Genomic DNA, 22254 nt, shown 5'->3' on the forward strand with positions numbered 1-22254 from the left:
GGGGGCCCCATGGACAGTCATGCCACCTTGCTATCTGGGACAAGGGCGCCACAACAGGACCTGTCAGCAACGTGAATTTATTCAACAAATACTTTTCGAGTATTTGCTACCTGTCAGGCACTAGAGACAGTGGGTAACCCAGTCAGACACGGTCTCTTGTCTTCATCAACCTTAGAGACACCACTCGCCTCCTTAAAAAATACCTTCAACCAACTATGATTATTGCTTGGTTGGAAAGTTGTGGGGTGACAAGGGAGGGATAACAGGACAAGTGACCTCTGGGGAGAATGGGCCAGAAGGACTTCTCTGAGGAGATGCGAGCGGAGGCCTGAAGGAGGAGGAGGCTGCCCCAGCAAAAAGGTGGGGGTGGGGGAGGGGAGGATCTTTGGGACAGAGTGTGCAGAGGCCTGGAAGTGGCTGTTTTGGGGAACTGAGGAAAGGTCACTGTGGCTGCAGCATAGAGCGAAGGGAAGTGGGCTGTGTGATGCAGCTGGAGAATGGGCAGGGGCTGTGTCAGGGAGGCCCGGAGGCCCTGGTAAGGCCTTCACACTCCATCCAGACAGAGTGCAGCCGCATGGTCAGTCTTGCCCTTTAACAGGCTTCCTCTGCAAGGAAGACTGACCGGAGGGGCCACTGTGCACTGGGGAAACCACACGGAAGGCAAGAGATGGCCTGGATTGGGTGTGTTGTGGGAGGGGGGTGCAGGAGGGAGGGATGCCAGATATGTCAGCTATGGGCCATGGGGGGCTCAAGGGAGGCATGCAGGCAGACCGCCATGTGTCTTGCTGGAAACATTTGTTGGGCTGGGAGCTCCTGGAAAAAGAGCTGTGAGGAGGGAAAGGCACCGAGTTGCAAATGGCTGTGCTGAGCTCGAAGTGTCGTAGAGGCATCTTGAAAAGCCGCTGAGTGGACGCCGGGTGGCCGTGTCTGAAGGCCACTTCTGACTCCCAGAGCACTCCCCAAGGGCAGAGGGGACCGAATCTAAAGGCTCGGCCCAGTGGGCAGGTATGGGGGCAGTGCTTGAAGTGGCTGGGCTGTGGCTACTGAAAGCATTAACTAGGGTCCAGTCCATAGGCTGTAAATAAAGGCTTGCAGCTCTAAGCAATTAGACTCTAAGAAAGCCTTGTACATGGCCACATCTCTGGGAAAGAATGAGTCAGGTCAGGGCAAGGGCATTTTGTTTTCACTCAGAGCCTGTCTTTATGGCCCTAGCACTTAATATGATGTAGCTGGTGCTCAATTAAGAAACAGTGGGGTCCAGGGGCACCTGGGTGGCTCAGTCGGTTAAGCCTCTGACTCTTGGTTTCAGCTTAGGTCATGATCTCACAGTGTGTGGGGTCAAGCCCCACATGGGATGCAGAGCCTTCTTGGGATTCTCTCTCCCTCCCTGCCTCTGCCCCTCTCCCCTGCTCTCTCTCTCTCTCTCGCTCTCTCTCAAAATAAATAAATAAACTTAAAAATAGTGGGCTCCAGTCGTGAGATTGAGCCTCACATCAGGCTCGGTGCTGCTTGGGACTCTTTCCCACCTCTCTCTCTCTGTTCCTCCCCCATTGGTGCACATGCACGCATTTATGCATTCACACATGCATGCTCTCTCTCTCTCAAAATTAACAAACTTAAAAAAAATATGTAGGAAAAAAAAGAAACAGTGGGCTCAAAAAGTCACCTGGGGCTTGTTTCCTTGCAGGGGTCACAAGGATGCTCCTGAAGACAAGTGAGTGACAGATGTGGTTTGGCCTTCAGACTGTTGGGCCTCCAGCCCATGAAGTCAGGAAAATCCCAACTGGGCCTATGTGCATTCATGTTATTCCCATCTGATCCTGTGAAAATGTCCTGATCCCCATTTTACAATCAGGAAACTGAGGCTCAGAGAGGTTGAGTGCCCTCTCCAAAGTCACACAGCAGGAAATAGCAGAGCTAAAATCCCACCTAGGTCTGCATTCGGCCTGAGCCCCAGGCTTTCTAGGGCTCATGCTGTCTCCCCTCCCTCTCACCCTCAACATCTAGGATCAAGGGAGGAAATGGGGGAGGAGGGCAGGCCCTCTGAGGCCACACACAGGGTGTGGGGAAGAGAGACAGGGGCTTGTACTTGGCAGGCTCATAGTGTTGGCCCCCATCGCAGAACAAAGAGAACAAATAGCCAGGGGGAAAGGAGCAAGCAGGACCACAGGAGGGTATGCTGGAGGATGGACATCTCCACAGCCAAAAGGGCTCCTCCTCGGCCTTTAGCGCCCAACTTCTACCCCAGCCTTGATGTGCAACTCCAGAAGGTTGTTGAGTAATGACACTACTGGGTGATTAACAGAATGGTCACCGAGGGAGAGGGAGAGCCCCCGGCTTCCTTTCCCAAACTAGCGAGACTCTTCCTTGTAGCTACTCACCTTTCCCACCTCGGAGGTGGGGCCTCAGCACATCACCAGCGGATTGTGGGATGATGTCATCCCCTGGCAATCCTCTGGAGGTGACCTCAGTGCACAGAGAGGTGAATGCCAGGTGTGGCACCAAGGTGAGCTCACCCTCGAGGCCCCAGGGGGCCTCTCCTAGCCCATGGAGCCCAGGCTCTCCAGTGCCACCTAGCATAAAGGGGCTGAGGTGCTGGGGAGGGGTGGAAAGCCCACTGGCCTGCAGAGCGTAGGCCAGTCTGGTTATGTAAGGCCAGAACTGGCTGTTCCCAGTGCATTCCTAAAGGGCCCCAGGCTGCAAGATAAACGAAGTTCAATCACCTGTGCCGCCTGCCCAAGGAGGCCAAGAGATCCACCTTCGGAATCCAAAGCGGAATGTTCCAGGGCTGCTGGCGTCCTCCTACCCCCAGCCAGCACTGCAAGCCCTCCTTTAGCCTGCCACCCGCAGACACCTGCCAAGGCTAGCTAAACTGGCTGGGGCTGAACTGATTTTAAAAGGTGAACGGACAGCCAGAAATCAGCCCACCTGATGGGACAATACAAGCTTTTTTGTGGATTTACTGCTATCTGGAGACTCTCAGGCCTGATTCCTCCTGTCACTGGCAAGGGCGATGAGAAGACTCATGGGGCAGTGGCAGATACATGTAGGCTCACCTCCTGCCACTAAGAAGCTGGGGGGGACCTGGAACAAGTTACTTCACCTCTCTGAGCCCGGTTTCCTTAACTGTAAAACTGGGGAAGTTTTCTATGAAGTTTGAAGACAGTCAAAATTAATCTACGGTAATAGGTCACAATAGTGGTGGTGGCAGGACATACTGACTGGGAGGGGGCACGAAGGAACCTTCTAGGCGGTGGAGATGTGTGGTCTTGATGAGGTGATGGTGACACGGGTATAAGCAGAGGCAAGCATTCATCAAGTCTCACCTTTAAGATTTATGCGCTTGGCTATTTGTAAGTTATAGATACGTCTTGAAAAGAAGGAAAGAAAACCAGGAGTGGGGGGGGGGGGAAGAGGAAGAAAGAAGGGAGACAGAACAAAAGAGGGGTCAGGATTCGGGCTGCTTCCCAGGGGTGTGAGCGATAAAGCTGCAGGCTCCCCAGGGCAGGGGGGTGTATGTTCCTCACCAATCTGAGGGCCTGGCTCGGGCGCTTCTTGGTAAAGAGCATAAGGCATCGTGATGCCAGTCCAGACTCTCAGTGTTCAAATCCTAGCTCTACCACCTACGAGCTGACTGACCTTATAATGCAGGGGGTGTTGCCTCTACCAGCCTCGGTTTCCCCACACGTAAAACAGGGGCGGTCACAGGTACGGCACAGTAAGTGTCTGCTGCTTTTACTGTTCTTATAATTATCAGTGTTTACAGAGTTGGTAGCAACAGGCATTCACCTCACAGCACTGTGGCAAGGATTACTGAGGGGCCCACAGCTGGTGCATTACATCGAGAATATGCCGATTATGACCTGCTGAACGAGGGGGCACAAGCCACCCACACAGGGCGGCCAGGTAGCTCCCTCAGCATCCGAGCTCCCACTTTGGGGAAGTGAAACCCACAGGGTCGTTTTGATGGAAGGCACAGTTTCGATACACCCACACAAAGGAAGAAAGAGTCCTGAGATTTATTACTTACAGATCCCAGGAGTGTGTGTGTGTGTGTGTGTGTGTGTGTGTGTGTGTGTGTGTACGCGCGCGCGCGTGCAGGGAGCCAGGGGAGGGCAGGAGCCAGCGGGAGAGAGAGAACAGGGTAGCAAGCACTTATTACTCATGATGGGGCAGAGGTCACTAACTCTCCTCCAGCTTCACTCTTCAGTAGCTATTTTGAAAGATGCCCCAGGCAAAATAAAGGCGGGAACTCATGGCGGGCATCCTGAACTCAAGTCCTTATCTTAGTGTCCAGACTCTGGCTGTGAGGAGGGTTATCACACTGTAAAATGCCTAGGCAGCAACTCAGAAAAACAAAGTTCGTTCTCCTCAGAAGCTGCTTTTCTTGTCATAGGGATTAAATGTGTTCATGGATGTAAGGTGCTAGCACAGCCCCTGGTATATTCTAAGGCCCGCATAAAAGGTGGCTCTGCTTATAACGAATCGAAGATGTCCCAGCTCTAAGCAGCTGGCTGGTGCCAGGCACGACGCCGGAGACTTTCACATGTAGTATCTCATGTAATACCCACAGCAGGAAGATGTTTAGTAGGGTCACTGTTCTCTTCTCATAAGGATGAAACCGGGCTCAGAGCAAGACAGATAAAAGACTGGCCAAGATCACATGGCCAGGAAGAGGCAGAGGCAGGATCTGAACCTGGAGCCATGGAAGCCCAGAGCCATGCTCTTTCCACCGCGTTAAGATGGATGGGGCAAGGAATCAATGAAAACCTGAGGGACAAGTGTCCCCCAAGGAGACCTGTGATGCAAGTGTCATCATCTTTCCGATAATCTGCAGGTGCCCATCCCAACTGCACCCATGGCCCAAGTGCCCACAGGGCAAGCAGGTGTAAAGGGTCCATCCCCTTTGTGCCCTACAAGCCTCCCTCTGCCACCTCCCCCTGCCACGCCCTGGTGGGTGGCTGCATCTGACCTCCCGACTGACCGGGACGAGGGCTCCCTGAGCCAGGAGCACAGAGCACGAGATCACCACCCCTGCAGAATGAACGGGGGGAGGTACCAATGTGTGCTGATGGAGGAGAGGGGGGCACATTCCAGTCGGGGGACACCAGACAGCGTCAGGGAGTTGGCTGGATTGCGTGGGGGTCAGTAAGCAGTGGCCATGTAGGGAGAGGAAGAGAGGGACTGGGGAGGTACGGGTGGGGGGGAGCGTAGGTGGAATGTAACGAAGGGCCCTGAAATTCTAGGCTGAGGCGTGAGTCTGATGACATCTATGGAAAACAATTTTATTTGCTTTTAGAAGAGCACTTGAATAGTTCAGATTCCTGCCCAAAGTCGCTGACCTCTGTGCTTAATAATTTGATTTAATGGAAACTTACACAGCAGTGAGGCCCACAGCAAGGGCTTGCGGTGGAAGGGGAGGGATGGAAGTTATGCAAGCAATTTCCCCAGGACCTTGTTTTAAATCCCTACCCTTCAGGTATAAGTAAGTGCATCTATTCCCTACCAGGTGGAGGGCCAAAACCACCCCTTCTCAGCCACCAAGTCCTGCCCACACCCTCCTCTCTACAGCTATTGTCCAGTCTGGCCTCCAGGGTCGCCCTGCCCCAAGTTCATCTTCACAAGAGCGGACCTCGCTGCAGCGTGAAGCCGGTCCAGTCGTTCCATGCTCGGACGCCTTCCGGCCTGTCCTTCATGAGACGACCCTGGGTCTCTCACCGGGCCCTAGCTCACAACCCAGGCCTCAGAGTGGGTGACCGGGCTCTGAGGGAGACATCCAGGCATCCTTCCTGGTTGAGCTACCGGCCTCCCCACTGGGGGCCTGCTATGGAGCATCTGAGGACACAGTTCAAGGTAACCACCCAGTTCCCGCTAGGCGGGCAATGGCTTCCTGGAGTTCCAACTGCCTGCTCGGCCACTTCACCCTGGAAGGGTGTATCCAAATGTTCAGGTCAACTCTTCTGACCAAAGAGCAGCAGCTCCCATGCACCTGGGGGCCCAGAATGCTCTGGGCAGAGAAGCGTGGTATGACAGGGCAGGAGTGCAGAGGCTTTGACTGGAGTGGCCCCACCACTTACTAACCTCATTGTGGCTTTCGCCTCCTGGTGCCTCAGTTTTCCCAGCCGTAAAGTGGGGCTAAGACTACCCGCAGAACCCACCTCAAGGGGTTCTGTGTTGACGACATGAGACGATCACCGTAAAGTGCGAACCTAGGTGGCTGGCTGGCTGGCTGGGCATGTGGTTGCCTAGTATAAATCGTAACTGGAAAGTAGAATACATTGTATCGTACTGTAAATTATCAGTGGAGAGTTCCAGCTACTACATTTTCTTCTTACAGATCCTCATCAGGTTAATAAGTAAAAGCAGCCAAGCCTGGGAAGTCATAGACTGGAATGTGTTGCAGCCACGTTCTCTGAGCATGGGGGGGGCCTGCTCCCCTGGAAATGTGAAGCCACACAGCACCCCCTATGGGGCCACTTTCCCAAGGATAATTAATGGCCTGTCTAAAGCCCAGGTTAGAGTCCAACCACCCAAACAAACAGGCCTCCTTCCCTACCGGGCTGGGCCAGAATAGTGTCTTATGTCACTCACTGATAACCACGGGTCAGGGTTGGCGCAATGTGGATCCCACCAGCAGTGACCCCATTTCCTTGGGATACAATCTCATGATGGGGGGTGTGGGGGGTTGACCCACTGTGGTCACAAACCTGCCAGGGAGGGCCCGACATCCATTACAGAAGACCTGGGACCTTCATGTGTTCCCAAACTGGCAGGCCTTCTGAGGGGTCAGAGAAACTTCTGATAGAAGGAAGAAAGACCAGGAACAATGCTTTTACCTCTGGATTCTTCGCTGACGTCCTCAGTCCTCACCCATACAGACTCCTTTCGGGCAACTCCTGCACCGTGGTCACACGGCAGCAGGGGGAGAGGGGCGTCAGGGCCACTGCATCATCACAGATGGAGCTTCTGGCCCCTGGGCTACCGACGGGTTTCTCTTCTCATTCCCGCCTCCCTCCCTCCTTCCGGCCACTCACACTGCAAATGGGGAAGAGCTCAGCACGGGCCAGACAAATGGCAAACACACCATGAATGGCCCTCGTAGTCTGATTACCCCACTCACTCCTCATCTTTCTTCCTCTCCAGGGAGGTGCTGGGACCAGAGTGTCCAGGATGCCCCCAGGGGTCAGGAAGGAAAAACCCTGGAACAGGGTAGAAGGCAGAGTGGCGGGAACATACTGTGCTCTTCGGAAAGGAGGGAGCCCTGTCCTGGGTAATGGAACAAGCTGTCCAAGCTCACCTGAGTGGCTCTTCACACAGCAGGTGGCACACGACCTGCTCCAGTCACAACTCACCTGTTGGGGGCCCATTGCCTCACCATGGGCTGAGCTGACAACGGCTTAATAAGCTGCCCTTCACAATGTCAGCAGGAGGCGAGGGAGTCTGCTCTGAGCTCAAGGGAGGGGACAAGAAAATTAACATTCATGGAGTGCTTATTACATGCCAGGTGCTGAGGGTGGCCTGACAACCTTTTTAGCATTAGATGGGGAATAAATGTGAAGTGAATAAATGTAGCATGAGGAACTACAGATCCATATTAAAGTACATCAGGTGTGGCATTAAGTACCTTTCTGGTAAACAACCTTGTTTAAACCTCACAAATATCACACACCTTCTCTGTTTCCTGCTCTGCTTTTTTTTCTTCAGAGTCTTTTTCACTAATTCATGTACGTTCTAGCTTTGCTTGCTTGTTGATGGTCTGTGCTCACTGTTGGCATTTTCAACTCCTCTGAGCAGGGAACCACTCAGCAAGGAAGGAGGCAGACCTGGTTTCTGACTTCTGGGAGCTCAGGACCAAGAAAGAGGCCCATGAATACACAACAGTGTACAGGACCTACCCCAGCTTGGTCCTACCTACTTCATATTCTACTCTCTCCAGTTGCTCACTTTGCTCCAGGCACACTAGCTCTTTATCTGCTCTGTACATACACCAGGTAATTCCTGCCTCAGGGCCTTTGCACTTCTCAGTGGCTCTGTCCAGAATATATAAAGTCTCCCTAGTCCCTGGGACACAGTTGGGGCTCCCTCCTTGCTGTCACACATGTACCCCACTCACCTTGCTCAGAACACGAGGGACCTGAACAGCAGCCCCCCCCCCCCGCCCCACCCAGGGAAGGGGGCGCAGCCTGGAGAGACCAGCAGGTACATGGCACACAATAGCTCTCAATCTCTTGCTGCTGTCCCTGTTTCTAATTCCAACTGAGGTGACCCCTGAGACATCCAGTGGCCCAAATTTACACAGAGCCACCCCCCATTAGGAGCTGAGTGGGGCAAAGAACATTCTCTGACCCCTGCGTGGTCAGGAGGTCATGTCTTAGGAAGCAGACAAGCCTCCCCAGACCTACAAGCTTTGACTCTAATGCACCCTCTCGTTTGGCCAGCAATACTGAGAGCCAGAGAGTTTGGAAACCTGTCCAGGGTCACGCAGCAAGGTGGCAATTGAGCAGGGGGACCTGGCCCTGGGCCTCCCAATGCCTCGTCCAGAGCTCTTTCTACCACTCCGTGAGACCCTCTGGGTTCTGGTGCCATCAGGGTTAAAAACAGGATCAGAGGGACAGGGAAGGCAAACTCCCCCATACCAGTGTAGGCTACAACCAAAAATTAGTTGGCCAGAGGGTGATGGTAGGAAACAGACAAGACTGAGATGCCTGTGGATTCAGGAGACTGGTGGGCCTTGGGAGCCCCCTCCTAACTATACGACCCTGGGCAAATCCCTTCACCTCTCAGAGCCTTAGTTTTCTCATCCTTAAAGACAAGATAACTACCTCTCAGAGCTATCTGAGGATTAAAGGTGGTAACACTTACATAGCTACAACGCCCGTCTTGGGCTAAGCAACTATGTTTTTAGTTTCCTATTGTCTTGTGGCCGAGAGGGAGGCAAAGGAAACCAAGAAATTCCATGAGCAAAAAAGAAAATTCCAGTGTTGAACAGGGGAGTGGGTGGCCAGGGCCCAGCCCCGTGATGACTTTCTGGGTTGTAAACACAGGAACGAAGAGCCTTGGAAGCCCTGAGCCAGTGGCCAAGGCAGGAAGCTCTGGGGTCTGATTCCACCTCAGGGCGGCCGCTGGGCTGTGACTGAATAATTCCAATGGCATTCTGTGTTACACATACCCCACAGCATTTACTAGGTTATCCGGGCAACGGATGATGCTAGAAATTGGGGATCGATTCACAATGCGTCAATCGCTGCCAGGAAGCCCACACGGATTCCTCACTAAGTGTGGGCCTGAGAACAGGGAAGGGGGCTCAGTTGAGGGGGGCTGGGCTCTGATGTCAGCAACCCCACCCCCCTCGGGTAGGAAGCAGCACCGTTTCTCTGAACTCCTCCAGCTTTAACATCAAATGACCCTATGATGATTCAGAGGGAAAAAAGTCCACTGGCCAAACAAAGGGACAGCAGAGATGGGCAAATGATTCCTGTCATCTGCGGACCCAGGAAGCCCCCCCACAGAACGGAACCCAGATTTTCTCTTCAGCTTCAACAAAGCAATGTTTGCTTTTGCTCTAACTTCAAAACCCTTTTAAGAAACAGAGGAGCGATGGACGCCATGGGCTTGGAAATGAGAGAGTTAGGGTTCAGAGGTCTTGCTTCTTTTTAAAGCCCCTGTCTCCTCTCATCTGGGGTCCCAGAAAGCTCTGGAATATCCCCTGTGGGGGAATGGAACTTACACTTCTGTCGTTATGAATCCGGTGAGCTCCGAGAGGAAGAGGAAGAGGATGAAGAGGCAGCAGCAGATAGAGACTGGAAGGAACAATACAGAGACACACAATTAAGGGTGGAGGGCACAGGTTGGGGGGTGGGTGGGCTGGCCCCTCCTCCCTCCCCTCTCCCCTCCCATTCCCATCCCTCCCCTCTCCACCCCTGGCCTCCAGGGAAAGCTGCTTAGAGGGAGGGGGAAAGAGACCCACCAACCGTCCAAAGCCCCTTCTTAGTCTAAGCAGCCCTGCTCCCGGAGGACTTCCTTTGGTACTGATGTGACCTTCCCATAGAGACTGACCCCCTACGTAGGCAAGTCCTCCAGGGGGCCAGACTGACTTCATTCCACAAGAGCATATTAATGCAGACGTCAGTCAAAAATAGAGGTCGCATGGGGCGCCCGGGTGGCTCAGTGGGCTGAGCGTCTGACTTCGGCTCAAGTCATGATCTCACGGTTTGTGGGTTCGAGCCCCGCACTGGGCTCGCTGCTGTCAGCATAGTACCTGCTTCAGGTCCTCTGTCCCCCCATCTCTCTGCCCCTTTCTCATGCTCTCTCTCTCTCAAAAATAAATAAATAAGCATTAAAAAACACAGAGGCTGCAAATTGGTGGCCCACAAATGTGTTCTGTTCAGCTCCAGTGATGTGTATTTCAAAATCTGGAGTTGACACTGAACAATCTGATTGCACATCAAAGTCCAGAACACTCAGGCCCTGGTTCCCAATGGGGTCTGAGGCTCACCAGTTTGCCACAGGCCCTACCACCCCCTCTTGACTCCCCGATTCCAAGGCCGAGGCCAACGGTCTGTCGCCATTTATCACCACCCACCATGTGGTACCATCAACGGCGTGCCCATGTCCTCATCAGAGCTCAGAAAGTGAGGAGACTGAACACTTGTGTTTCAAGAAAAGGGAAAATTCTTTATGGAAGGAATTCTTCTATAAAAGTCTGAAATGTAGAGAGTGGAAGAGAGTTCCAGAGTTGGCCCATGTCACTCATATTTATCTGGTCAACGGCCCCTGCCAGGGTGGAAATCTGTGACCCCTGGGGCCACTCCCAGGGACAATATATAACAAGTGGTCTGGATCTGGCCTTGAACTCCAGCCCCAGCTCCTGATACTCCCCCAATATCTGACCACTCAACCACACTGAGCCACGTGCTGTTCTGTAAATATGTGTCTTATTTCCGTTCCTTTGTTCCTGTGGTTCCTGTTGGGAACGTCCTTCCCATCTTCTCTCCTCCTCCCTCTCCTCCCCCTCCTCCTCGTCATCCTCTCTGTGAAGTGAACTCCTCTCTATGCTCCCAGGCCGAGGTCCCGCTCAAAAGTCTCTCCTGGTAGGAGGCTCTTCATCCCCAGATGTGGAGCTGGTCACTCTTTCCTCTGTTCCCAGCCTCTATTCTCACACTTGCCACATTTTACCGGCTCTTTGTGGCTGTTTCTCTCACTAAACTGATATCCCTGAAGGCAGAAAGTCCACAGCTCCAGTGCCTGGCCTGGGGCTTGGCATACAGGAGGGAATAATAGGCAGGGAATACCCAAGAGCAGAGAGTGAGCATTGAGCACGCCTCACCTGGGCTTATCACAGAGGCATGCAGTGGGCAAGGGTTTGCAAAATATGCCCACTGCTCACCTGCTACAGGTCTCTGGCTAAGTTACTTACCTCTCCCTGCCTCAGTTTCCTCATCTGTAAAATGGAACAGGTCTTATGGAGCTTCTCTGAGAATTTCCACAACAGAGAAACCTGGCTTGTAATAGTGCCTGGCGGGTAATAAAGGCTCAAGCATTCGCTCATTATTAGGACTTTCATCAGGGAGTCCTTGGAGGAGTTGGTGATTTGGGAAAGGTGACTGACAAATGGGGTGACCCCTAGTTTCCTGCAAAGAAAAAAAAGTTCCTGGTCCCACTTGCTGATTCTCCTACATTCTTGATGGTTTGCTCCTGGACTGGCTGAGCAACTGTGATAAACACTGAAACCAGTCATTATCTATCTATCTATCTATCTATCTATCTATCTATCTATCTATCTATCCATCTATCTATCTATCTATCTATCTATCTATCTACCTATCTATCTATCTACCCACTCATCTATCTACCTATCTATCTATCTATCTATCTATCTATCTATCTATCTTAAAATGCACAGAGATGACTTCTAAGTAAAGAAGGAAGGGAACAAATGTTTGCTGGGCCACTATCATGCACCCTGCTGTGGGAGTGTCACCAGCTACCGTGTCACCTCACACTCCCGCCTGACGGGGGCACGCACCCTTGCGCAGAAGGTAGAAATGGAGGCTCAGAGAGGAAGAGACTGGCCTGGGAAGGTGGGTGGGGAGACAGGCCTGGATCCTATGAATTCTACAGACAATGCGCTAAGAAAAGAAACCCCAAGATCTAGGACTCCAAGTGAAGAACAAGACAGGGACATCCCCACAGTCCCTACACCTCTAAAACCAGACCAACATATGGGATCCTAGAATGACTCCCCAATTCTTCAAACACTAAAAGAACTATATAGGGCAGTATTAAAGGGTTTTACTTTTTTTGTTTCTTTTCAGAAGAGGTAACACATGCACGTGATGAGAAAAATCATGCAGCTGCATAAAAAGGTATAGTGTGTCAAGTCCCTTTCTCGCTCCTGACCTGCAGCCCCCTGCCCTAAGGTATCAGTGTTACGGTCTTGCGTCCTTCCACAGCACTGAAACATATATGTACAATTCCTTTCTTTCTCTAAGCCAACTGCAGCATAAGCTATATACATCCTTTTCAACCATGCTTCGCTCACTCAGCAGCCTATGTCTGAAATACATGCCACATCAGTTTACAGGAGTGGCCATGTTTGCTTGCTTGCTTTTGTGGCATAGAAACTCATTTCAAATGTCTTCTCCAGCTGTTGGAAAAATCCACTGCACTCCTGCAGCCACCAATCCCAACTTCCCGGCTCATATCCTTCCCTTTCTCACCTGCAGACTGCAGCTATGATAACTGATCAAGAATCCCACTACCAGGCAGAACACCCTTCACCTGGAATCTTCCTAAACAGTATCACATAGGACCCATGTTTCAGAGTCATTTTCATCCCTCTCACACCTCTCTCAAGCCCCAGCAACCCATCGCATGCTGTAATGGACAGGCACAAAGTAGGGAGGCGTTTCTGAAGGTCAATGCTGACTTAGACCAATCCAGGCCTTCTAACTGCCTTCCTTGCCCTAAGCCTGCAAAAGGGCCCCGACGCTCTAACTCTGTCCAGATTGGGGGGGGGGGGGCGGGGGACAGGGATGGAAGGCTTCCTTCTGAAATCTGTGTGCTCTGTTCAAGGTCTGGATGAAGCCTGGTCAACCCAGCAGGTGGACACGATAAATGCCAAGTCTACTCAGCTGAAACCCAAGTGTCCAACAGCCCTGATCATATACCCTCTGTGACTGATCCCCCTACCATTGTCCCATACTAGATGGACAGAGACAATGTCTCAGTACCGCTATGGTGACAGGGTCTAGCCTGGCTCAGAGAAGGTACAGAAAAAATACTTGTTGAATGAATGAATGAATGAATGAATGAATGAATGAATGAAAAACACGAGGTATGAAGGCAGGTATGAAGTATTTCAACCAGAAAGGCCGTTGTGATACTGAAGGCTTGATGAGGGTTTTCAATCCATGTTTGGGCAAGAAGCTAAGGCTCTCTGACACCACACTTCTTTTGAAACTGACTCAGGCAGTGGACCATAGGAATGTGACCCCTAGAGAATGTGTGTGACTGGGAAACCTGGTGCAGCCAGCAAAGGGGGGCACTGGACCCAAGACCCGAGACCCAAGACCCTGGGAAGTCAAGGAATTTGTTCAAGGCCAAATGGCCACTTCAGTGAAGGAGGCAAAATTCAAACCCTGATCCGTGAGTGTCCAGGGCCCTTCCCTGTTCCTGCAGTTATTAATAGCACTTATCAAGATGTCATGAAATGGTGTGGCTTCGTGTCTGCTGCCCTGGTAGGCCATGTGCTCCTTAAGGACAAAGACAGGAGCCCATTCATCACCATGATCCTGGTACTTGGTATGGGACCTGGCCCCAGGACCTAGTTAATAAATATTTGTTCACTACATGGTAGCTAAGGGCTGGTTTCCCATGCCTCACGCCTTTTTCCTCTCGTGTAAAGGAATTTGCCGTCTTGCACACTGTGGCCGGGACCGCAAATCAGACCACGTCCCTAGAGGGCCATCTGGCAGTACCTTCTAAATTTTACAACACACATGCCCTTTGACCCAGTAATTCCTCTTCTAGGAAAAGTTACCTTACAGAAATAACCATACAAGGATATAAAAATATATGGACAAGGATGTCTGCAACAGCCATAAATCGGAATCGAGACTGTCCACTCCCAGGAGACTGGTTACATAAACTGTGGGTTGCGCAGATGATGGCGACCGTGGGTTGCCAGATGCGGCTGCAGGGAAGAATGCAGCGGGCTGTGTACGTGCTGGTAGGAAAGGTGTCCAGCCTACGGCGGTTGAAAAAAGGGCCGGGAAGAGAGGTCCACACAGTAGGTTCCCGTCTCTGCTTAAAACAACGATATAGGTATATCAAAGCCTGAATGGGCTTTTTAAAAATTCTAGGAGGACCCAGACCTGATTGTTACACATCCATTAACAAGGGTGAGACTGCAGAGACTGTGAGGCAGAGGTCTGGACTATTGGTTGGTGGCAGGAAGGGGACAGGACACCTTACTTGAATTTTTGTGCTCAGGCTCAGAAACAAGTTGAACCCCCTCTCCTCTCATGGGCCTTGGGTATCCTCTCCGTGGGGACTCAGGCACAAAGCATCAGAGCGTCTGCTGGCACGGACCCTCACAGGCTGGGGGCTCCTGGAGGTCAGTGACCAGAGGAGTGTAGTCCAGGCACTGAGAGCTTAGCACATACCCTACACTTGACGGGTCTGAACTCATTTATTCCCTATATCATGAAACTGAGGATCGAGAGGTGAAGTGAGAGGTGACTTCCCCAAGGTCCCCCAGCTACTAGATGGGAGAATGGACCCAGCTCTGCCACATGGGAAGCCTGCAGGACATGCATCCTGTGTCCTGGCTGCTGCATTCCCTTCCCCAGGGATGTGGAGACCCAGGGCTGGAGAAGGCATCCACGGCTTCAACGAGTAAGGGCCGGGCAGGAGCAGCCGGGGCGGGGGTGGGGAAACCCCAAGGCCATGCTCCTATGACCCACCTTGGGAGGCAGCAGTGGATTCCAATTTGATTGCCCAGCCCCAGGGCCCTGCTCAGGGGACAGCCCACGGGGAGGGTCCCTCTCCCACAGGAAGCACTGGAGAGGCCGGCAGGGGGTCAGGCCATGGGGTGCAGGGAAGCCTACCTTTCGAGAGATGTGAAACTTGAGACAAGTCACTTCACCTCTCTGGGCCCATTTTCTCCTCTGGAAAATGAGGCTATGAGGTTTTCCTGCGCGCATGGCGCTTTTGGGTTTGTTTTGGTTTTAATAAACTTCTCATTGTGGAGTAATAGATGCAGAGATGGTACAGAGAGTTCCCATGCGCCCTTCATCCGGCTTCTCCTCAGTTAACGTCTTACATAACCACGGTATGCACGTCAAAACGAAGTAACACCATACAGCACCAAAACTAAGCTACAGACATGACTACAGGTTTCGCCAGTTTCCCCACAAACCCCCTTTTTCCTGTTCCTGGACCCAACCTGGGATCTCACTTTGCATGTAGTCATCCTGTGTCCTTAGTCTTGAATCTGTTGACAGTTCCCCCTTCTTCCCAAGGTTTTCGAGACCTTGTCACTTTTGAAGCGTACTGGCAGGAGTTGCGTAGAATGTCCCCCAACCTGGGCCCCGATGATGCTTTCTCATGATTGGGCAGGCTTGGGCTGTTGGGGGAAGAATGTTCGGAGGGGAGGTGTCCTTCCCATCACGTCCCATCGGGGGTGCGTGACGTCCACAGGACGTCTCACTGGCTGATGTCAACCTTCATCACTTGGTTGTCTCTGGGCATCTACATAGGAAAGTTAGATTTCCTTTCCACTCTCTGCTCTTTCCATTCTCTGCATCACTGAGTCCAGCCCATACTCCAGGAGAAGAGAATTAGGCTTTACCTCCTAGAGGGGGTATTTATCCATCTACATTACTCTATTACTTGGAATTCTTCTGTTAAGGAAGAGCCATCCCTTCTCTCCCATTGATTTACATTAGTACACTCTCATACTCCTTTTTTGTAATTCTTTGGCACATAAGACAATCATGCCATGATCTGTTACTCCGACTACCCCTGTGTTAGCCTTTGGCCTCTTTCATGTTGCTCCTGTGTCCTGCTGATGCACCCCTAGCCCCTTTTTCCCCCCTCCGGGAGCTTCTTTGCTTTTTGGCCCAAGATGATCCAAGCTTACTCTGCTCTGTTCCTGCCCCGGCCCTGGAACCAGCCCTTTCTTTAAGGAGACTTTGGGTCCTTTTACTGAACACTGGCATTTAGAAACCAAAATCTGGTGCAATTCATCTTCTTCTTTTTTTTAATGATTAAAAATGTGCTTATGTCAAAAACTCCAGTAGTCTAAAAGGGAAGAAAAGCCCTCCTGACCCCTTGAGCCCCAGTCTCCCCTCCCAGGGGCAACTGCTACTGATGATTTCGGGTGTATCCTTCCAGAAACAGATAATGCCGATACCTTGCAGGGTTCTGGTGAGAACAGAGATGAGACGAGGAACTATATGAGGGGCTCGCAAGATGCCCATCCTTTGTCCTCTCCTCCCGTCTCTCCTTCTTTTCTCCCTGGTTCTGCAGTTCTGCACAGGGAGAGCAGGCCCGGGTACAGGAGGTGGGGAGGGGGTGAGGACAACGGCAAGAAGGATGGCTACTCACTAATGGCCCCGGTGTATGTTGGCTGCGTAAGGTCCTTGGGCACCTTCCTGTAGATGTCAAACCTGCAGAGAGCAAAGCGGACAGGGGTGAGGTGGGCGCAAGGGGTGGGTCTCAGGGCAGCAGGGAAGATGGTTTCAGCTTGCTTGCCACGTGGGCAGCAAGCCACAGCTGTTCCCGGAACCAGGTCCTCCTACTCCTTCAGGTCACCTCCCTCAGGAGGCCTGAAGGAAAGCCCTCCGATGGGACCCTGCCCCATCCCCTGGTAGCGTTTCCTCACAACACTTAGAGCCACCAGGCAGGACCCTCATTCGGTTATGTTTCTGGGTTGGTCTTCCCCCCCATCAGAACGGAACTTCCACAAGGGCAGCGATCTTGTTGGGTTTTGTCCTCCTCCCACGTCCCCAGACCCTAGCACAGGCCTGGTGCATAGAAGACACAGCAAGCCCTTGTGGAATGAACTGAACCCGTGTCTTGGGTTTTTCTAATGATGAAGGAAATAGGGAAATGCATCGTCTTTCCTGAGTTCCATGACGGCACTGCATTCTTGCCCGGTGTCACCTCTCCTCCCCCTCTTCCCTTTCCTGCCTCCCCCTCCCGTCTCCACTCCCCCCCTTCCCCAGCTACCGCAGCTTGCCTGTGGAGTTCCTTCCTAACTCCAAGGCGTGAAGTTAACAAAATCCCGCCTGGAGCCCAGTCTCAGCATTAGCTTGCGACGGCTCTGGCTCTGGCTCGTGTCTAATGGGGGTCTCCTCCCCACACGCAGAGCAGATGCCTTGATGCCTTTCTTTCATATGGGTCCCACCACAGCAAATGAGGGTTGTGGGGTGCGGCAGAAGAATCTGGGATCTGGGAGTCGGACAGACACAGCAGATTCTGGCCAGCTATTTAAGAGTGAGGATCCTGGAATCAGACCACCCTGGGTTCAAACCTTTTGGGCTGGCCTTCCTTGTTTGTGGCTACTGTTACCAGGTCCTGCCAGGCCATCGAGAGGAGTAACGGAAATAAATGTCTGTGGTGGATTTACACAGCATTCACAGAGGAGGCGCCTCACACACTTGGCTTCCTTCCTGTCACTTGAACCTGAGCAGGCAGTTCTCACAAAGCAGAGTTCTATCCCCGCAGTGTTCCTAGGCTCCTGGGCAGGACTTGGCATGGTGAAGAGGCCGGCTGCTCCAGCCCTCAGGGGCTACCAGTTGGCATGTGGTTCCCCTTTGGTGATTGGGAAAAGCTGTTAGCACCCTGCTAACCTCAACGCAATGACTTGGAAATCTTGCGTAAGATCTGATGCTTGACCACCGTGCGCTCGTCCTAACTGCACGTGAAACGTGCTGGGTTTCCTAACACGTCAGGGGAGAAGATATTCCTGTGGGCTGCCAAGTTAAAAGGTAACACTTTCTCTCCGGCCTGCTCAGCTACCAGTCTTCCGTTCTTGGGCCCTTAAGGGGCACTAGAAACTGGGGCTGGGGGTGTGGTTGAACAGGAGGCGTCCACGTGACTCAGTTCTCCATACCTACTCATCTCCCTTATTCGGAAAATGCTGACCCCTTTAACCACGAGGGGCATGTAAGAGATAAGAGGCATGTATGTACTGTGGAATCAGCCCAAGTGGGCTCAAACGTGACTCCACCACTGTTCAACCTTGGGCATGTCACTTACGGAACCTCTCTGAGCCTCAGTTCCCCTGGCTGTAAAATGGGGCAACGATACTATCTCGTAGCATAGCAGTTAAGGCCAAGTCACTTAGTGCATAGAAAGCACTTAGAACTGTGCCTGGCACCCAGGAAGTACTATATGAATATTTATTTGCAGGTACTATTCTTTTTTTTTTTTTCCGTTACTATTGTTAATGTTTGGCTGACTAACATCTGTGAGCACCTACTACATGCTAAGTCCTCTCTTAGGCACTAGGACACAGGCATAAGACTCAGCCCTTGGCCTTGTGTGCCTACAGTTTAGCAATAAAGACAAAGAAGGAAACGGAAGGAGGGTACAATGGTGTTCCTTCATAAGGTTTGCTGAAGGTGCTAGGGGGACCCAGAAAGCGGTCCATGGGGTGGTCCATGAAGCTTCCGGCAGCAGGTGATGTCTGAACAGAGCAGGAGGATGGGAGGCAGGGTAGGAAGAGGCATAAAGCAGTCCACGTGGTGAGAACAGCAAAAACAGGGGCCAAGAAAGACGACCAGACCTGGCGTGCTGGAGCGAGGAGTTAGTTCACCTGCCCGTGACGCTGGGACGGGATGATGACCGAACCTGGCGTGCCAGAGAGCAGAGTCCCTTTGCACGAGGCACTGGGACGGCATGGAATGACAGGCACCAGAGACGTGGGAGGGGCTTAAAATCCACCTTCCCTGTCCAGTTAATACCAGGTCGCCATCCAGGGCCCACAGGCAGAAACTGGGCCTCACAGTTTAAAAACTTTATCAACCACCACTTCAAAACTGGGAGTTTTATGGGAAGTCAGAGGTCACTCGGGGTGAGGAGGTGGGGGTAGCTGAGGGCAGAATGTCAGAATCTGGTAAGGGTGAAGAGGGCAGAGATGGGAGATTGACACATGGGGGTGGGGGACACTAATCAAATATGTAAATACAGTGAGGATAATGGATGCCTGGGGCTCACTGTTGGGAAAGGGAGGTCTATATGGAGGGAAAAGTAGAATAAACTCTGTGCTGCTCGAGTGGAAATGGAGGTTTCACTGTGGATTCATGATTTTCAACATCCACCAATACAGAAATACACATCCTATTCACATACATTTCCTGGCTCATTCCACAGGGAGGGTCCGGGAACCGTGACAACCAGATAGCAAACAGCACATCAGGTACTCAAATGTTGGCTTCTAAATCTCCCTCTCTACTTGCAGAAATGGCTGATTCCAGGGCTACGTGAGGAAAATCCAAGATGAACTTGGAACACCTTCTTATGTCAGAAAGCAAGACAGTGTTCAAAGAATGGTGGGGTCACTGGCCAAAGAAAGGACGATGTGAGCACTAAAATCAAAAATCACAGTAATAGGTTATAACCCATTGGATAAAATAGGAAGCCACGGATCTATATAAAGAAATGAATAGTGCTCGCTCCGGCAGCACACGTACTAAAACTGGAACGGTACAGAGATCAGCACGGCTCCCCGCAAGGACGACACGCAAATTCGTGAAGCTTCCGTATTTGTCATGCCGTTTGCAGCGACGTGGATGGAACTGGAGGGTGTTATGCTAAGTGAGATAAGTCAGTCAGAGAAGGACAGATACCATATGTTTTCACTCCTTATGTGGATCTTGAGAAACTTAACAGAAGACCATGGGGGAGGGGAAGAGGGAAAAATAGTTACAAACAGAGAGGGAGGAAGGCAAACCACAGGAGACTCTTAAATACAGAGAACTGAGGGTGGATGGGGGGTGGGGGAGAGGGGAAAGTGGGGGATGGGCATTGAGGAGGGCACTTGTTGGGATGAGCACTGGGTGTTGTATGGAAGCCAACTTGACAATAAATTATATTTAAAAAAAAGAAATGAATGAACCAAACATTTGATGAGAAACAGGATATTTACATACCTTCAAATACCACCCCACAAAATCCTTACTAATTACAAAGGGAAAAAGAGTAACGTTATAGTTGAGAAACGTTATAGTTGAGATAGTTGACATCATCTTGACCAAGTGACCAAAGTGAGTGTCACCAGTAAGGAGACATATCATGTGCCTCCTGGTCTGAGATATTGGGGAAGGCACACCATTACACTCGTGTGGGAAACTTGCTCAAAATGCATAACCTCAAATGAATCATGAGAAAGCAACACACAAATCCAACCGGAGGGTTCATGCTATAAAATGACTGGCCAGTACTTGTCAAAGGTATCAAGGTCATTCAGACAAGTAAAAGGCTAAAGAACTTTCAGAGATTGAAGGAGACTAAAGAGACATGACAACTGAATCATGCAGGATGTCCCAGACAAGAAAAAGGACATCAGGGGGACAATGGTTGGGATTTGAATAAGAGCCATGTATTAGTTAATACTACGGTATAGTGTTATTTTCCTGGTTTTGATAATGGTATTTTGGTTATGTAACATGGTAATATTTAGGGAAGTTTCAGTAAAGGGCTTATGGGAAGTCTTTGCATTAGTTTTGCAAATTTTTTTGTAAGCCAGAAATTATGGCAAGATAAAAAGTTAAAAAGGCTCTTTAAAATTTAATAGAATTATAAAAAACAAATTGTAAGGGGGAGATTTCACATAAAAATCCCACACAGCCTGCTTTCTTCATACATACCTGGTCCCTCTAGGCTTCTGATTTTGAGGTGCTGGCTTAACAAATGTTTACTGAGTGTGCTGGGTGTCAAGAATACATCTTTGTTGGGAGTGAGAATGGCGAGGGGAGGGTTGAATGAACAAAGGTCTAAGAGAGGAGGTTAGACTTGGACCAAACTACAGGAAGCAACAGTGATCAAAGGAAAGAGGTGCTCTAGAAAGAGTCACTGATGTGAAACCAAGATCACTGCCATCCTGGGCACTTTTACATATACATATTTACATGTAATTCTTACAATAACCCTGGCAGACACTGATATCCCAATTTTTCAGAGAGAAAACCAAGGCTAAGCTATAAGCAACTTGCTCAAAGTCACCAAGCCCATGACTAGTAGAGCTGGGATTCAAACCCAAGTCTGAGTCATAGGCCATGGCCCTTCCACTGCCCTATACTTGTGGGAATCAGTATAGAGGTCACTTACTGGTAAATTAGTCTCAGAGTTTTGCTTACTTTTCCACAGATGCTGCCCAGAGCAGGTGAGAATCTCCTAAAAGACAGGGACCAGCTCAAAATACATTAATTCACTCAACAGATATTTACTAAGTACTTACTGGCAGTATTCTAGATATGGGAAAATGGAAGCAGTCAAGGTAGACATGGCTTCTGCCCTCATGGAGGTGCCAATCTAGTAATGCTTTTGACTCCTTGAGAAGGGCCACCTAAACAGAATGTTCTCTAATGATTATCCCATTCCCATGCCATCAATCCAAGCTGCGGAGTGGTGGTGGGGTAAAGGGAGAGCTGAAAAAGACCCTGGGTTCAGAGCTGACCACAAGCAAAGTGAGTCAGCAGTGAATGTCACTAAGAAATGGGCCACAGGAAGACTGGTGAGAACCCAGGCATGTGACAGACAGGGAAGTGAGCCGTCGTCCTCTCTGGTTTACATTAGTCAGTCCCTCACTGCGGTGATGTGGTGATGCTATTAGCTGTGGCCACCCACTGTCAAGAGAATATGGAGGAAAGGGTAGAGAGTGTGGAAGAGGGGAAGGGGTGCCTAGTGCATATCTAGTGTGGGCTCAGCTCATGCTATGCCTTTGGCTGGCATGTTCTCATTTAATTCTCTTGACCAGCCTTCAAGTTAGGGATTTTTAGCCCATTTTACAGATGAGGCTCACAGAGGCTGGTGGTTTGGCTAAGCTCACACACCTGTGAAGTGCCACAGCAGGACTCTGAATCCAGGCCTAATTTACGTTCTTGCTGTTTTTTTTTCCAACCATGTGGGGCCAAAACTGAGATCATGTCAGTGGAAAATGCTTAGGAAAAAAGGTTAAAGAATTGGAATTGATTAGCCTCAAACAGAGAAAGCTAAACTATGGATTCTTCATCACTGTCAAGC

General features: G+C 51.0%; 1 protein-coding gene and 1 non-coding gene across 6 annotated transcripts in view; one reads left to right on the forward strand and one right to left on the reverse strand.

The window, feature by feature from the left end:
* The window catches only part of ERGIC1 (endoplasmic reticulum-golgi intermediate compartment 1), a 102830-nt gene that overhangs the window by 38323 nt on the left and 42253 nt on the right, over window positions 1-22254 (reverse strand). For 3 of the 5 annotated variants that reach the window (XM_045501227.1, XM_045501208.1, XM_045501218.1), the window contains exons 2-3: window positions 16612-16673; window positions 9728-9800 (exon numbers count right to left, since the gene is read on the reverse strand). In XM_045501227.1, the coding sequence (XP_045357183.1) occupies window positions 9728-9800; window positions 16612-16673 (135 nt within the window). Of the gene's footprint in view, window positions 1-9727; window positions 9801-16611; window positions 16674-22254 lie in introns of those variants that run through there. The other 2 variants (XM_045501235.1, XM_045501232.1) reach the window with 1 other exon arrangement.
* On the forward strand, window positions 19679-19781 carry LOC123581940. The gene has a single exon (XR_006704096.1). It is a non-coding gene; the product is annotated as a U6 spliceosomal RNA (small nuclear RNA).

Source organism: Leopardus geoffroyi, chromosome A1, assembly GCF_018350155.1.
Source record: "Leopardus geoffroyi isolate Oge1 chromosome A1, O.geoffroyi_Oge1_pat1.0, whole genome shotgun sequence".
NCBI lineage: Eukaryota > Metazoa > Chordata > Mammalia > Carnivora > Felidae > Leopardus > Leopardus geoffroyi.